The 17,891-nt window shown below is 33.4% G+C and overlaps 1 protein-coding gene across 3 annotated transcripts; it reads right to left on the bottom strand.

Annotated features, from left to right (window-relative positions):
• Positions 1-12,586: 12,586 nt before the first annotated feature.
• On the bottom strand, positions 12,587-16,976 carry LOC123524837 (uncharacterized). Of its 3 annotated transcripts, none has more exons than XM_053538429.1 (6): positions 16,511-16,976; positions 15,649-15,752; positions 15,180-15,307; positions 14,625-14,701; positions 14,173-14,406; positions 12,588-13,272 (listed from the first exon to the last, which is right to left on the bottom strand). In XM_053538429.1, exons 2-6 carry the CDS (start codon positions 15,670-15,672, stop codon positions 13,217-13,219), a joined length of 519 nt encoding a protein of 172 aa, XP_053394404.1. In that variant the 5' UTR covers positions 15,673-15,752; positions 16,511-16,976; the 3' UTR covers positions 12,588-13,216. The 3 variants fall into 3 exon arrangements, with proteins under 3 accessions (XP_053394403.1, XP_053394404.1, XP_053394405.1); XM_053538430.1 differs by having other exon boundaries at positions 16,516-16,976; XM_053538428.1 differs by lacking the exons at positions 15,649-15,752; positions 16,511-16,976 and having other exon boundaries at positions 12,587-13,272; positions 15,180-15,526.
• Positions 16,977-17,891: the final 915 nt, after the last annotated feature.

Here is a 17,891-nt window from a genome sequence, read left to right as displayed (position 1 = left end):
TTTTCTGCGTAACAACCTTTTCAATATTTAACTAAAACTGTAATTTGCCAGTATTACACTCTCTAGCACACATGTCTTCAAAATATCTAAGTACACATGATTGGCTTCATACATTAATATCTGACTTTGTATGTAAACTTGTAGTTACATTGATGAGCTTCCTCCAACTTATAACAGCTAATTATGAAGCATATTGCATAATTAAAGCCAAGTACCAGTTCTCTTGACCATTTCCAGTTGACAGGATTAGCAATGTCAATGTTTACTATTTATATAAATGCCTGTAAACAACTTGCTTGATATAATGTTATTTGCTATATACTTGAACATCTCTCAGCGGGTTGCTTTCATTATATCAATTGCTCAAGAAAATATATTATCTGGCTTCATTTTGATATTTCTTTGCATGATAGAACAACCTATCCTTCCAGTTGTCATGTGCGCTTCTTGAATCTTTTAAAATGGCATAACCATAAGTACAGATATCCTATGCCTTGCAAACGTATTGAGACAGTATCACAACAAGATAATGCATTATAAAGCATGTTAGCTTTAATTCTGTGTTCTTGGATGTGTCTTTTCCTGTTGGATTTTTGTCCTTGTTTTTATGCCAAAAAAGACTGCTTGCTACGGAATTAGTCAGCATGTAATAGAACTGTTTGGAACAGCCAAAATTAATGAAGCTACAGCTTACAACTAGCAAACTGTTTTACTATAGAAAATACCAGTGTGTATAGTGGACGCAACTTGACCCCGATGGTTGACCTTTGTATTATAATACATAATTAGATACAACCTATTATTGAAAAGGAGTGTACGTAAAACGCTTCAGCTCTTTGCATTCATGAATTTAAAATTGACGGCTACTCTGAGTACCCCATATTTCTACAATGAAATAATCGATATAAATAATCAGCCCTAGGTCAACCATCGCGGTCAAGTTGCGACTACTATATCAGTGTTGGTTGCTCGTAAGATTATCCCTTGTGGTTTTGTTTTTATGCATCTGCGGCAAACAAATGTGTACCATGTCGCACGCATACCAGTTAGTGCACCACATGTTGTGACTTCAAACTTTTGGAACAATACATGGTCATGTTATAAACAAAGGTATCAAGCTGTAAGTCAGTAAATGGTGCCAGAAACCATTCTAGTTCCAAAAGGAAATAGACAGCATGAACACATCTTAATCTTCACATTTCTAATATTTATGTACGAAGCTATGTTTGGGGAGAGACATTAAGGTATGAACATACTAAATAGCCGGCCTTCTTTATTCTAGATAAAAATGACAAATTTCAAATGGCTAGTCAGCACAGAGCAGGACCCGTTTTAAATGTTTATAGCTTATAGTTTTACATTTTCTTAAAGAAAATTGTCAGTGTTGAAAAAAAAACATCAAAAGAAAATTGGGGCTCATGTACTTCTGTCAAACAAACCAACTACATGTACAATATCAACCAAAAATGATACCCCAAATTGTATGACCTACATTTCCGTAATAAATCTGTCATGCTGTCATATTATTGCGAAAATGCTTCCTATATGTCAATGATAGATCTATTATGTGATTTCAGCAACAAAAATATAAAAAAAGGAAGGAAAAAAGCTCTAAAGAGCAATGTAGGAGGACTTTTGAATGCGCCATTTTGCGACTGCCATGATTTTTTCCTCGCCAATTTTCTATCTAGTTTCTGTATACCTTAATTGCGACCCTTGCATTGCTTAATTCTGTTGAATCTGGATTGACCAGACACTTGACTTTCATTACTATGTACACTTCATAAAACCAATCAAACGCCAGTGGAATAATACATTCATGTAAATATAAATTTGTCAAACAAATATATTAGAAAGGTACTGGAAAACCTATTACAATTCTTAGATATCTATTGAATGGGTGTAAATATAAGTTTCTTTTATTTCATGGGTTTTTGGATGAGTCATTTGATTTGAAAACATGATATTTCATATACTGTTATGTAACATAAAAAAATGGTCCATTGAAAGGCCTCTCCTTTTTATATAAATCTATTGTCCTAATAAATCCAGATATATAGGTTACCTCATGGACCTAAACATGTGAATATGATATATTTTTTTGATAATTCAAATATATAAGATCCATGAATTCTGTTTCTTTACTTATGTTAAGTTCAGTAATATGATATTTTAACGAATGAAATAGTAATTTGCACTTAAAATATGATCTTTAAAAATTTTCCCTTGAAGGACCTCGTATTATATTTCCCGAGTCATGAATATTGAATGCTTATAAAATCTAATTGAATAAATTTTGTTTCAAGGGTTATAATTGGTTAAGGTAATGAATTAACATTTTTGAAATCGTTCTAGATATATTTAATTGAAATAAATAAAAGGTAGTTCCTTTTGGGGCCTCATGTTTTGGACTATTCAAACCAACAAATCGTATATGTAGTCCATTTCTGATCCAGTATACTTTATAATTATAAATAAATACAAACTTTCATGCTTTCTCCATAAGAAACATCTTTTCACACGCAGTTTTGAAATTAAACATACTGTAAAATCTGATTACCTCCCTTTTTAGTATGTATCTTGAAAAATAAGAGTATTTTGTAGTAAACTTTGTATATTTGTCAATACCAAATGGCTGTTTGTCTATGCTAGTGATATGTTATTCATGTTTAGATCATATGAAACATAACTTTATAGATAAATTTCAATTTAAAGGAAAAAAATATTTTTTTCAAGACATTTTTACCTCCCTTTTTTAAACTGATTTAAAAGGAGGTTCCGGGGCAGATATAGGATGTCTTCTACTCTTGTAGGATTTGGGATACCTTAAAGTAATTTCATGCAAAATTTGGTGCTTTCTTTACAAACGGGAACATCTTTGCCATTTTTGTTCCATATCTTACTCGCTATTATAATAATGAGAAATGATAAGTCTTAAAAAGTGATTATTTATGATATATTACATATTTATATTAATAAATTAGATAGGCATTGGAACTAAAAATATAAACTTCAAGTAAGCACTATCTATTTTAGATATATGTGTAGCTAACTGCACCAAAGTACACAGTTTGAAAAAATATTATAAGATATCATTTTTTGGAAAAGCGTTATTTGAGCTGAAAAAAAAGATCCTGGGTAAAATATTTGGAAAAAACGGCGACAACTCCGCTAAAGCTTTATTGTAGGCTTAGGTGGCTATGTAATAGTATCTCATGCAAACCATGCACTTTTTACCTCTAGGCACGAAAAAGTCATGCCTAATTACTGTAATAGTCAGCACTTTGAACCCACAGAACTTCACAATGTAAAATATGTTGTGAAAGCTATTGCTTGAAAGAGAACGATCCCTGCTTTCCATATATATGCGTCAAAGTATGGGAAAATATCTAGAAATTTAAGAAAATCAAAGACAACAATTTCAGGACTGTTAGATGCATGACTGTATTATCCTGTATAGCAGGTAACATAGATAGCTTACTTTTCCATTGCACTGATATAACATGGACAGGATTATGATTGACCAACGGTGCTCACTCAACAATTTACCTCTAAAAACAGATTGTTTCCCTTGTGTAATGAGGGCTTAGGGTAAGTCTCTACATTAGACAACTCTTCTAAGACATAGCTTTTTACCTACACCTTTCATATAACTGAATGAAAAAATTCAAATATTAAGAGAAATGTCAAAATTAAAGCAAAGTCGAATCATGCAATCACTCAATTTTATTTATTTTAATACCTGAACCCTATCTGAAAAAGTCGCAAAATACTTAGCAGTAAATAAATTGAATTTTATATCTACCTTTAATAGTAATACGAAGTTTTCTCTCTTACATGTAAAAGGCAGGAAACAATAAAAAACATGTGAAATTAAACAGGCCATTTAGTAAAAAAGACGGAGCATATAAACATGATATTATACAAAACGTGTGCATTATTCCAGCTCTCAGAACCAATATGGCCTTTTTGTTTCTGCATAAATTATGTTAATAGACGGGCTTTTTAGTGCTTACACGAAACATCGCTGATTCGCTCACAGTATAATTTGATCTCGCGTGGCTGAACAGTAATCTATCTATAAATATTTATTCAGTAATAAATGTATTTTTTTTAAATATATCCAATGCCCATTTTTCACTAAAAAGTGGCCTCCGTGGCCAAGTGGTTAAGGTCACTGACTTCAAATCACTTGCCTCTCATCGATGTGGGTTCGAGCCTCACTCGATGCGTTGAATCCTTCATGTGAGGAAGCCATCCAGCTGGCTTACGGAAGGTCGGTGGTTCTACCCAGTTGCCCGCTGGTGACGAAATAATGCACGAAGGGGCACCTGGGGTCTTCCTCCAATATCAAAAGCTGGAAAGTCGCCATAGGACCTATAATTAGAGAGTTTGAGATTTCAACCTTCGCCTTCCCCTTCAACGTCTCTTGCGAAGTTAACGTATGAAGTTGAAGTTCGATTAAAATTCCTTGAGATTTCAAACATTAGAATGAACCTTACTTCTTTTAATCCGCCCATTCAATTTATCCGTAATTATGATCGTTTTTTTCGTGCATTTTGATACCAATTGTCCGAAAGGGCAGGAATTTTACAAGAGGTTTTAAAAATGAAAAGAATGAAAATTAAATAAAAAAAAAAAAACATTTCAATTAATATAATCATCGCATGGATATTAGAGCGATTACCTAAAACAACAACAACAACGAAAAAAAAAACAACAACAAAAAAAAAAAAAACAACAACAAAAACACGATAAAACTATGTGAACAATGTAAAAACTCGTTAGTGTTGCTCCAAACATTTAGGTTTTATATAAAATTATGTCAGTATAGTCAGTATACAATGCACGATTGTAAATCATACACGAGAGGAAATAAAAATGATTATTACATACCTAAAATTATTTTCCATTGGGTTTCAATGGACCGCGATCGTACAATATTTTTCCATATCATGACGTTGTACGCTTTCATATCGGACTAGTCCCAATCCGTGACTCTAGTTACCTCCCCTGACGGTCCGTCCATATCGAATCTCGTTTCTTTAGATTTCTGTTGCTATTGTGTATTTGTTTAATTTGTAATTTATGCAACATTTTGTTTACTTTTACACTTTGATTAATCTGACCTATTAGATACTGGCACGTAGTAATTTATCAGACTGAAATGAAATGAAAGTTATAATTACGTCATGAGTTGGACTAATATAGGACGTGGAATGTTTTCTTAACGTTGTAATGGAAAGAATCGCGTGACGTCCATGGTGTCTACGCGCACGTTGCGACAACAAGTTGACGTCATTTTCGCGGAAAATACTAATTCGCGTCAGTTTGATTTGTTTATTGCATTTCGGAGAATTTTTTTTCCGTATTTTTTCCTGTCTTTCGTGACAGAACGATAATTTAGATATAAATTAATCATTTGATAGTGGATATGTAATAAAAAGGTTATAAACTTTGTATGTGGATATATGCACACTGATAAAATCTTGAAATTAATGCTACTGAATAATGTATGTTTTTCATTTATAAATGAAGTCCCTATAATATGCATTTAGAATTGACAGGAGCACCCGAAACTATATCTCAATGCTGTTTTACAAAATATGTTATATTGAAAGTCATATGAATACTTTATATAACATTTTGAATTTACAAAAATGTAAACAGTACGCTATATTTTATATTTTATGATATATCTATGATATTTCTGTCTGTAATACAGCTTGTATTTGATAAACATATTCAATTCCTATCAGATACGGAAAAATAATCAATGGTGGGATGATTCGCCTTAGTCATGACCTCAGATATGACGTCAAGATTAAGGAATGATGGTGTCTTGATGTCCCATGCTTGAAAGAGTTCACTATTTCAAATGTGTTTTTTGTCTAAAATTATAGTCAATTTTGGCTAATATAGCACTAGCAATAGTCAAACTAATTTGACCTGTTCCTAGGAAATATTGAGTTATTTTTCTTATGGGCAATATCTCCACTCACGTCATTGGCAAACTCTCAAAAGAACAAAATAGTGAAGGAAATTTCCGATGAATTTGTCATTAAATGCTGATTTTGTTGCGAATATGAGATACATTCAAGTAAAATTTACATGTGTCAAAAGGGGATTCAATTCCTCATTGATTTATGTAAAAATTATCAAATAATTTCCAAAGTTAAGAATTTTCTATGTATGTACTGTACACGATTAACGTTTACCGCGTCTACACCGCTATATGCGCCAATAACTCTACATGACTGTACTGTGATTTATCCCCTTCGAAGTTTTGACGGTTAGATTGGCCGTCAGAAATATGAAACAATCTGACCGTCGAATTATTTTGACTAACACTAGCAATAGATAGAGTATGATGTATTCGGCTCTTGTGGATTTTCTAAGGCCTCGTTCTCGAGCCGAATAAAACATTGTGCGTCAAAGAACTACTAGGATTGATGTAATAACCTTAAACTCATTGAATTGAATTGAATTGAGCTAGAAGAGCAAACCTGAAGGGGTGCCTGCTCAGAAAAGCAAAAGTGGAAATTCCACAGGTCGCCCAAGACGACAAAAATGAAAATGTTGCAGGCTCGGTGTGATCACACCCTCTAGACCCGGGTTGAGCTAATTTCAAAGACACACCTGGCGGCGAGGAAGTTTTTCCTTCGCAGTGAAGAGAGAATGTCATTTGACTGTTTAAAAGTTTTCACTCAAACATATAACAAGAGGGGCTTCCAGTTAGTCGCAAAAATGATTACACGCTTTTTTAAAGATAAATATTTTGGAAAGAAATTGGAAAAGTGTGTCATTGATATTTCTATGACGGCACAGAGACATCGGCTTCCCCGTAAATTTGCAAAGTATGATATTCGCTATAAAAGAATTGATAACACTAAATAATTATTTATATCTGAAGAGTTTGGAAAAAAATGAAATCTGATTTCCCCGAGCTCGATTTGAGGCTTTGTCTTATTTCATATCTATTAATTATACAGAACTTAATACTAAACTCATACTTTACCTTTAATTAATTGAAAAATGAAGTATGGAGTTTTCCTTCATAACAATACATAACTAATGTTAAATATATACCTCTTAATCTTTCATTTCTGCTGTATAAATCCTGAATGACTTTTTCAGTTTGTGATTGCATACCATTGAACGCATTTTCAAGGTTGCCATTCATTGTTTCAACGTCATTTTCAGCCTTTCAAAAACCGCAGCAAACTTCTTTCTCTCATTCTGCAAGTCTACAATAGCGTCCACTACTTGCTGTATAGAGTCATCAATGTCAGCTTTCATTTTCTCTACGAATATTTCCTGCCTGATCATCTTTTCTAACGTTTGTTCCTCGTAATGAAACCGCGAACATACTGGCTCAGTCCCGAAACTTGGACTCTAGTTTAAAATTAAAAAGCAGAAAATTGCAACATAAAACATCTTGTATGAACCTGAATAAATGAATGAAAAGTTTGCAATCAGAATTAGATGAGCGTAAATGCCAAAGGGTGGTTAAAATGTAAGCAAATTCAAGAGAAGTATTCTGTTGAATGGAGATGAACCTATCGCATTATTTATATATTTCCATTACATAGACAGGACCTAATATTCCTTGTGGGAACGTTTGGTCCTTTTTGCTATTAGCATTATATTAACCTTTAAAGATTTTTCTTGTAAAATGTTATACGTTGGTTCGTTTTGAATTGAAGTATTGAAAGTAAAGAAAAGTAAATCCCATTTGGTACAATATTAAATTTTATTTTGACGTAAATGTATGTAGATTACTCTTTACTTTAAAAATCAAGATATTTCTTAATTCCTACTCGGTACCAAATTACACATGACAAAATTGTATGTTGTGGTAGTATAAACTAGTCTCATGCGATCTCGAAGTGTGGCCTTATTTGAGATGCAGTAAAGTATAATTGAAATTTATGCGGTCATCTAAATAAAGTATAAAGCTATGTATAAAGCTTTTTAGCTGGGCGATTTAGTTCGGTATTTAGCCTACACTTACACGGTGCTTTATTGTTTCAAATTTACGAAGTTGGTGAAGGTAGGACATTTGGCTCTCATTGATTGTGCCAGGCCGGATCACACTCGGCACGAGCACCTTATGGGATCAGGTCTGGTAAAATCTATCTGAGCCGAATGCAACAATGCCAGTCAAGGTACAGTTATAATGCTAGTACTTTATACATTTCATGAAAACAACACTGTACATATATTTAAAGAAAGTATCCAACGTTCAATCACAATTAGGCGGACATGGTCTTCATGCACGTATCCTTTCTTGAATTGCCACAATTCTACATAAATGATACTAACAGTAATGAGGGGATTTTTTACTTCTAGAAACATTATGGCCAACCCACACTTTACATTGAGAGAAGGTTTTAATTTAAACTTTTTATTTACAGGCAATCTGATCTGCAAAGTTCTTGGATATTAGCTTTTTTTGAAATATTATCTAAAGAAGATACATTATTGGCGGGAGCCAGATGTTCCATTGATATAAACTATGTATTTGGATTAAGTTTTGGATGCTTGAAGCAATATGAAGGGTTTGGAAGGTATAAAATTAGCTTTGAAGCAGCTTATCTGCCGTAGCCGATAAACATAATGGCTTTAAAACCAAATAAGATCAAGTGAAGATAACATATATACAGACAACATGACTATGTTTTTTGTTGTAAGTATGCTATCGTACGCTTTATCAAGTACTAACTGGTTTTGAAAAAAGAACATTTCAAATACAAACAGTCAGTGTTTAAATCCTTCGCTTCGTGTTCAATCTATTAGACTCCGGATAGATAAAGATATACGTAGATTTCCAGCTTACAGACTAGGTTCAACGTTGGTGGAGTACAGCAAAGGCAATGAGGAAATATCCATATGGTAGTTTAATGCTACATTTTGTGGCATATAGGTACTGAGCATCCAGGAGTCAGGGCTATCATATGGAGTTCCAAATTCAATAAAGAGGACAAAGGCTGAACATCTGTGCGATAGTCCTCAACCAAGGACAAGCCAAGAATAATATCTCCAGTCGATAGGAGTTTGAGCTGATTATCAATTCCTTAAAGATTGTTAGTTTGAAACAATGCGTGATTTGCCTGATCCCTGAAATTATGTAGCACATAACTGAAATCATTTACGAGTCATTGGTACACGAAACATTTAGAGGTAGCCAGAGAAAATTTTACATATGAGATATAAGGTCTCACTAGCTATACGTTTTAACAAAGGACATTCTACAGAGTTTGTCAGCTAATCTGAGACATGTTCACCTTAGCGATTGGACCCATTTCATTGCTCTAGATACTAAAGGCGTAGACACTTCCTATGGGTCAAAATATAACTTGTATCCTGACACAAATTGTAGACTTATTATGCACATGCATGAATAGTTTCATGACAATAAGTTAATTTGATATTAAAGCTATCCTCAAGCCTTTCATAACACTGAAATAATATTTAAAATCGGACCATTATTGAACAAGATATGGCGGTTTGAAATTTAAGAAAATGGATGATCACGTAGGCAGCCATTTTAGTGTGTTGATGACTTCGTTTACACACTGCTGAATTCGTTTTTAGCAAATAAACTGTTAATACAATAATTTTATGTTCCTCAAGTGAAAGATGTAAAACATAGCAATTTCTTTCTATATAGTTGGAAAAATTATAGAAAGTATTTTACAGAAATAAGTTAATACAGTTCAAATATGTATTTAGAAATTAATAAATCCGCCGATTTTTTTTTTGTTGCCATGGAAAAAATGGTCGCCATTGTGATCGAATCTAAATGCTCATATCTTCTTTATTTTTAAGCTGATTTTAAAAATTCCTTCATTTCTTTAAATGATTTAAGAAATCCAAGCAGACGGAATTAACATAAAATCAACATCTCCTTGTGCTAATGTCGCAATGACATGGCAACATGAAGTTATAGTATTTTCAAGTATAAGTTTAAATTTCTGATTTCAAATGTTGAGGAGTATGGACCGTGGTTGTCCTGTATCATATCGTAATGAATTTATTTTGTGTTTGTTATTTTGTTTTTATATTTTACTTTATACTTTAGCGCCATAACTCCGCCAAGCGATTCGCCCATTTACGCAATGGTAAAAAAGGGTACGCTGTTAAAACTTAGAAATGCTCATGTAAGTTTTTCATCAATAAAAAATTAATCACAGGTGAATTTGTAACTATGTAGACTGAATTTTATTGTAGATTCTACTGTGACATATCATCTGTATAACTGATTTGACTTTGAAAGGTTAGAGGGTGTAGCTTGCACTTCCACTACAGTTCATGAAAAAGCTGAATCAAATGGAGCCTGCAACATTTTCGTTTATGTCGTGTTGGGCGACCTGTGGTGTTCCACTTATTTAACTTATTTATTTTAGTAAGGAAACTTAACCTTCTGATTTAAAAAAATATTCATGACATGAATTAGCATCATGCATGCATTAAGCTGGAAATACTCGGCACAAATGACGAACATTTTATAAAACAGGAAATATGTAACGCATTGTTGCGATACACTTTAGTTAGTTATAAAACATATTTAAATAACTTCAAGATGTATATCTGCAGATACTGCAGTATTCATAAAACAAGGTCCGGTAAAAAAGACGCAGATATTAACATTACATTTATTCACCTCTCAAATATTATATTTAAAATTCTAACTTAAGCATAAAGTATCAAAATAGGAATATTTCTGTATCTATTCCTTAAACTGCTACATAGTACCTATTATTTTATATCAGTTACACCATTTTTGTTTTTTGGTAATTAGCCCGTTTTGCCATCTCCTTTTATTGAGTCGGCTAAACGCCTTCAAGCGTTTGACGAGTTCTTGCTATCCCCCGATTTCTCATTCTTATTAAATGGCCTCACAACACAGCGAAGTGATGTAGTTCCATTAGATTGTCTCTAATTTCAAAGAGTTCATTGATCGAATGAAGTTCAGCTATGTCAATCCTATTTGCTATGACCAATATACGATGTAATCTGTCAAATTTATGACTTGTAATTGTGTAATACTCGAATTAAGCCACGTATTTTCTTCCGCGGTAACTCATTAACCATAAACACGCATAACGATTCTGCGGGATTTGGTAATACATCTGCGCATATGATTATGGTGACGAATTTTATGCACTTTTGTCACAAAATAGCAAATATGATGTTCATAGATTCAAATAAAAACTGCATATGAACTTATTAGCCAAATTATTCATTTGTTACCCTGTCCGTTTAAAAAAAAAGATCTTTAACAAATTTATTGCGCTGGTCATTTTATGAATTGCGCAGGCTTACCAAGCTTGCGTAACATCCAGCGAAAGACAAAATATAGTTCCAGAACATACTGCTAGTATTTAATTGAGTCGGGTACCTCTGAAAGCATTGGAATGTCCCTTATCAAAGAGTTTACCACATCGATGGAATTAAATTATGACAGCTTCATTTTAAATGACCCGAATAAGATATGTGCAGTACGTTAATTCTTCCGCGAGGCTTCGCGGATGAATCCTAACTACATTCTGGACACTTGTCGGCGAACACGCGTGACCTGTTTATAACAACGCTTCTACGACTTTGCGTGGGTTGAATTTTGCAGTCAGTAAGCGGATAAATTATCGGAAGAAGGAGCTCTTACTGGTTTGTTTAATTACTACTGATATTAAAAATGATTTTATTTCTTATTTTTCGAGTAATAAACAAATCGGCGAAACATTAAATTGTATTTTCTTGTAGTTCTTGAAATCGAAAGTAGATCGTCTATGTTTGGCTGCTTTGACGAAACGAAACAACTTTTTTATGAAAACATTTAAATAAGAGGTAATTTAACCGTAAACTTCAATGTCAGATACTGCCAATTGCTGCTAAATGTCTTCGTATCATCACAATTTGTAAAACATATTGTTGAAACTGGAGATTTAGAAAAGTGTAATCGTATCCGGATATAATATTTTAGGTAAATATCGAGCTGTGTTATGAAATTTTAACATTCAATTAACAGACATGATAGATATTGTTGTAACAGAAATGATTCTAGAATTTATTTTTTATAACACCTACATAGAATCTATATCAGACTCATATTCTAGTCCCGAGGCATGATCTGAAAGTAAAAAGATGAAGTGACAGCCATTCATACTTTGGATATTGTAATACTAAAAAAATCTAGGTAATATTGAGAAATTGAAACATAAAATTTTCAGTTAGAAATCGCACCAAAGGCTGTATCAAGGATCTACATATTCAAAAATTTCTTGTGGTGATACCCCAAACTCTTCTTGCAGGAGGGGGTATCCTCCCCATACTTCCCCCATATTACCACTTTACAGTTTGATGCATTGCCCTTTTACCACATGTCACAATGCCAATTTCAAAATCTGACTGCAATTTAAAGCGGGAAGAAACACCCCTCCCTACACCCACCCTGTTACCAACCACGTAAAAATGGCTCAAACAGTTTTCAGCCCATCTGGGCCTGTCTGTCTACATGAATCAAAATGGATAATTGAAAATGCATGGACTTCGGGATTACAGACATGATTTTGAAGGGATTAACAGGTCTGAAATAGAATAAATAACTAAAAAAGAACTGCATTTATTAATATCGGTTACACTATATATTGACACTCAGCAACATTTACATACATGTAAAGTAAAAACACAAAAGTAAGTATACTTAAAACTGACACCTCTTATAATATGATTGAACAATACCTATTATATGACACTGTTATCGCCAGACCCATTATCTGGAAAATATCTGAACAGTTCTTTCGTCCATCCGTTACAAATTGTTTGTGGCAATCCGCGCTGTAAAATTTTAATATATAAATTGTCATATTCAAATTTTAACATGTGCGAATATATACCAGCCGATAATTGCCTCTTTTGGCAGCGCCGGACGCAAATGTTTACTGGAAAAATATATATATAGTCATGGGCAGTATCTTAGTGTCAGTTGTCAAATTGTAGTTTGTACTTTCAACATTTTTATTTCTGCGAACCACTCTTCAATTTTAGAGAAATATATTGGGTTGTTTAAATACTTGTATAATGTCAATCAAAGTTTTACTAGGCATCGACTGAATGTTCATTTCATTTATTGCAACAAAATCTCTGTTTACTTGGGGGAAAAAAACTAAAAACAAACTGAAACTGGTAGACTATACTACCAGTATATCAATCATTAGTCGACTCTCAGGCCCTTCATGCCTTTGATATTTCCTTGGAATGAAGGACATGCTGAAAATAGAACAAGCCTTGTATAAATTCTTATGTACATAACACGGAAAGTTTGTTTCTGCATACATTAGATCTGAATCCATGACATACAATATATGAATGTAAAGCTTTTTGGTTCTTGTTGACGATGAAAAGGATGCTGACGTTCTTGGGCGCCCTACACGAGTTAGATCTTGGACTCTAGAATCTCCCTGATTTATTATAGCCTACTATAAACAGAGGCTTTAGATGGAAACACCGTAAACAGTTTTATATTCTTGCAGAATCTTCTTGACTATTATATTTTGAGAAGAACGCATTTTTATGTAGGAATTAATTTCCTTCATACCTGGACCCTCCATGCTTACGATAAATAAATAAAACTCAGTGTATAGGAGTTTACTTGTAACTCAGCTACAGCAAAACTTTAAATGAGCATGGCTATTGAAACCCCATAGAGGGCCATGAAAAAATCGTGCATGAATTTATGACATATTTCACAAAGGCATCTCAAAATTTTCCGAGACCCCATCTTATACAAACAAAAATGATACTTTTCTCAAAGAAAATACAGTTAAGCATAGCCTTAAATTGTCAGTGGCGAAAACATAACGAGAGATTGGATCAGTTAATGATAAACTAAACATCACTATGAAGCCCATTCTTGTCCAGAGTTACACGGCAATGTAAATAAAAAGTTCTCCTTGCCAGATGAAGCTTATATTAACGTAACGGTAACAGAAGACAGGGCATTACAAACATATGCATGTACAAATGTATGTATAAAACAAAAACTAACAAAACACATTCATAGACAATCAAAGCAGCTCATTCCAAATGTGATTTTAAAAACTTAAGCCCAGTTTCCGATCGGGAATTTACTCTTTTATAATTACAATTGATTTTGCATCAAACACTTACGTTCGAGTTGTCTAATTCTAGGTAACTCAGAGATTGTTATTCCAAAAAGTCCTCGCAGAACGTAATCAATTTGTGCCATCAGCCTTTTTCCTGGTTTTGAGGCTCTTGTGAAAACCTGAAGCCGGGGATCATCGCATCTGTTGCCCAGTGTTGAAATCTTCGTGCATCCGTATAAGATTTTAAATGTCTTATAATCAGTGGCTGGAATAATTGCTAATCCACTCCAAATGGCACCTTTGTAAACGAAACGATGAAATATGGAATTTGATATTTGGTTTCCGTAAGACTCAAGACAATCCGGTATAACAGGAAAAATATCATACCAAACGAAAAATTAACAAATAATAATAATAAAAAAAATACACAGAAAAACTTCTTACTACTTTCAGTAATAGAATAAATTTCAAAACTATAGTTTTAGTATAATAAAAAATCAAATAGACAAGCTATACCAATTGGATCCTTGACTGTATAGACTCCTGGGTCTGTAGTGAAATATCTCGTGGTTAAAGTGTTGCAAATATCATTTCTGAAATAAAAGAGAAGCATACGTATACATAAAAGAAACCTTATATATAAATGTGTACGCATTTAATAAAACCAATGTTGAAAACTTAAAAAAAAGCAGGCCACAAAAGTTTGAAAAACGGTACCGTTAGAGTTCTAACCGAGGACAGAAAAACGAAAAAGATAACATGTAAAAAATAGTTCAAATGTGTCTTGTTTTCAAATTCTTAAATTTCGAATCAATTACAAGTACTTAAAGCGACATGCTTAACCTTTAGCCTCTGCCTTTGCGACCATTTCAGACCACGACTTTCCGTGCAGACTGATCGTGGTCTGCACTGTTTGCTATTCAATCAGCAAAGGTATAGTGCACACCCCTTCGAATAATGAATGGTATTACCTAAACTGAATGATGGCCCACTCCATTTCTAGAAATCTAGCAGGATAAGGGTTAATATGTACTACAGATTTAAGTTCGATATAAAGCAAAATAAGTTTACCTCCATGTGTCAAAACTATGAAGTACTTTTCCGAATTTCACTAGATTTCGCTCGTAATATGTAAACCTGTCAGAGCTTGAATAGTGACAACCGGCCACTCGAAACTGCTGAAACCACCGCCCTAGTGACTGAAAAAAAGCAACACAATGATTTTGATTACGTACTTGTAAATATTTCATGTGTAATTCACATGTCCAGATTACTTGTTACTATTGCTTCCAAATCTTAAAAGTATCGTATTAAAAGCTGAAAAATGCATTTCCCCTACAGTATTACAAGTACGTTTGGTATTCTAAATTCAACACACTTAATAAATAAACACGTCCAAGAAAATTACCGAATTAACGACTGTACTAAAACATTTATCAAAAGTTACCAGAGGCGTTAATCAAAGCAGTTGGAATAGCATTGTTATGTGTGAGGTGTAAATAGATCAAACCAAGTATCAATACCGATTTTTCCGGTTTACCGCCATTTCGTCAAAGCTTGGCATACTTGGAGGAATTATCTGCAGTTTTTCTTTTAAGCCGTTTCCATTGGCATATGCTAGGAAACAACAGATACAGCTGCATTCTGTAAGATATGATCAGACCTGGTCAACTTAGATAGAAAGTACTGAGCAGTTACAAATTGAAATAACGAATAAGATATACATGTATATGTACTTATCCTTTTTGCATAGGATTGCTGACGAAAAATATTTATGATGGTCCTCATTAATAGGCACCTCCGTGGTTGAGTGGTTAAGGTGTTTGACTTGAATCACTTGTTGTACACCAATGTGGGTTTGAAACCTCGTTCAGTGTGTAGAATTCTTCATGTTAGGAGCCATATATTTGGCTTCCTGAAGGTAGGCGGTTTTATCTGGTGCCGACCGAGAAGTATCATATTTAGCAAACAGTCGTTAGAAATATGCGTTTGTAAAATCATTATTTCCCCCTTTTCCTATCTTGCCGACAATAAATGCGAACTGAGAAGCTGCTCTAATTTTGTAACTTGTCGTTTGGCACAGATTGCTGAAAATGCTAACGGAAATATGAAACAAGATATAACAATTGAATCAAAAGGAATACTCACATTTTAAAATTCTTCCATGCATTTCTAAATCAGAGCTAGTTTTATGCAATGAAATTTTGGTTCCTTAAATGTATAGGAAAATAAAAAAGGTTGCTCAAATTTTCAATAGTAAAACTATCATACACAAAGAAAATAGATAGGACAATTTCAGTATTAAACGTTTTCTTTGAATGCCGTAATAAGAAAACTAAAATCTTTGGCACGTTTCCTTTCTAAGTGATAAACATTGGCAGTAAATTTAAGGATAGACGTACCTTACCACTTGTATTCAAGATTTAACAAACAATATCTTTTGACCTCTCCACAGGCTTTCTTGATCAGCAGTGATGTGATGTGTCCTGTTTTATTGTTTAATATTCATACATATAAATGCATCAATGCAAATGTTATTATCTCATACTGACATGTGATTCTGCCATTTTAGCTGTTCACTTATCAACATCCATCTTTCAAATGTAATACAATATTTCTACATTTTAACATAAATCAAATCCATTAGCAAGGCGCTTCGTTCACATCTGACAGCGACGATTTTAATGGGTGTTTTTCTTTAAATTACACTAGTAGTAAAACGCTTGGTGATCAAAGGTAAGTGAATGCATGTCATCGTAACCATAGATCACCAGCTTTCAGAATAAAATTACTTTAAAAACGTTTTAAAACTATGATCGATGTTTTCATCAAAATTCAGAATTTAATCAGAACTGTTTTTTAAGAAGTGCTTTAGCGAAACTTTACGGGGTTTTTTTGCAAATAATTTATACAATTGCTTTCTTCTTTGATTGATTTGTTTGATTTTTTTATAGCGGTGAACAGCTTGTTAATATTATGCATTTTACAGTTTTATTATCACTTTTGTTCGATACATTCTTATTTAAAGAATAATAGGTACGTAGCGGTAATTATCACATAATTATAGACAGGTCTAGTGACTACATAAGTGCATTCTCAACTCAGCTAAAATACATCTTGAATGCAAATGAACATGGTAGGATTAAGAGAGGGGTTGGGCGTACACTATAAACTGGTTTCCGAAGCGAAGTTTTCATCGCTGTCCAATCTGTATTTGCTCATGTGTCTGTTTTGTCCCAAGTTTTATATTTATTCTGTAGAGTAGAGTCTATATATTTTGTAGAGTAATGCACACTTGTACGTGCGAGTGTGTTGGCCGTGTTCGCGTCTTTACGTGACATTCAGGGAGGCTGCATTCTTGGGACGTGGCTTTTCCTGTTGCATAATTTATTGCTGTTATTTTCCCAATGCTTCTGGAATGCAAGCAGCTTTTGAATCGTTTAAAAGTTAATCTAACATGTTTATCAGCTATGTAAATAAATTGAATGCACATATATACATTCGGCCCCTGTTTCCACACATACTATCGGCGACTTTTCAGATTTTTCTTATCATTCAAATCGTCATGCAACGCTAAATTTAAATAACAATTCGAAATAGTTTAGCTTTAATTAGAAATACAGTGATTGTAATACAAATCAAGACGTGGAACTATTTCAAGGTAAGAAGACACATAGTCATTAGATGCCCATCAATTAAAAAAAAACTAATGTGGCAAATGTAAAACTAATTGGACCCGTTCATCACTTTACAGAAGTAATTATGGTAAACGTGCACTGAATG

Source organism: Mercenaria mercenaria, chromosome 3 (assembly GCF_021730395.1).
Source record: "Mercenaria mercenaria strain notata chromosome 3, MADL_Memer_1, whole genome shotgun sequence".
NCBI lineage: Eukaryota > Metazoa > Mollusca > Bivalvia > Venerida > Veneridae > Mercenaria > Mercenaria mercenaria.
Note: the sequence above shows the minus strand (reverse complement) of the source record. Positions and strands in the feature narration are given on the sequence as shown.

Coding starts and splice junctions, on each gene's coding strand:
- LOC123524837 (XM_053538428.1), bottom strand. CDS start 15,358: ATGAAATATTTACAAGTACGTAATCAAAATCATTGTGTTGCTTTTTTT. Junction 14,702..15,179: donor CATAGTTTTGACACATGGAG/GTAAACTTATTT, acceptor CTTTTATTTCAG/AAATGATATTTGCAACACTT. Junction 14,407..14,624: donor TACAGTCAAGGATCCAATTG/GTATAGCTTGTC, acceptor TCGTTTACAAAG/GTGCCATTTGGAGTGGATTA.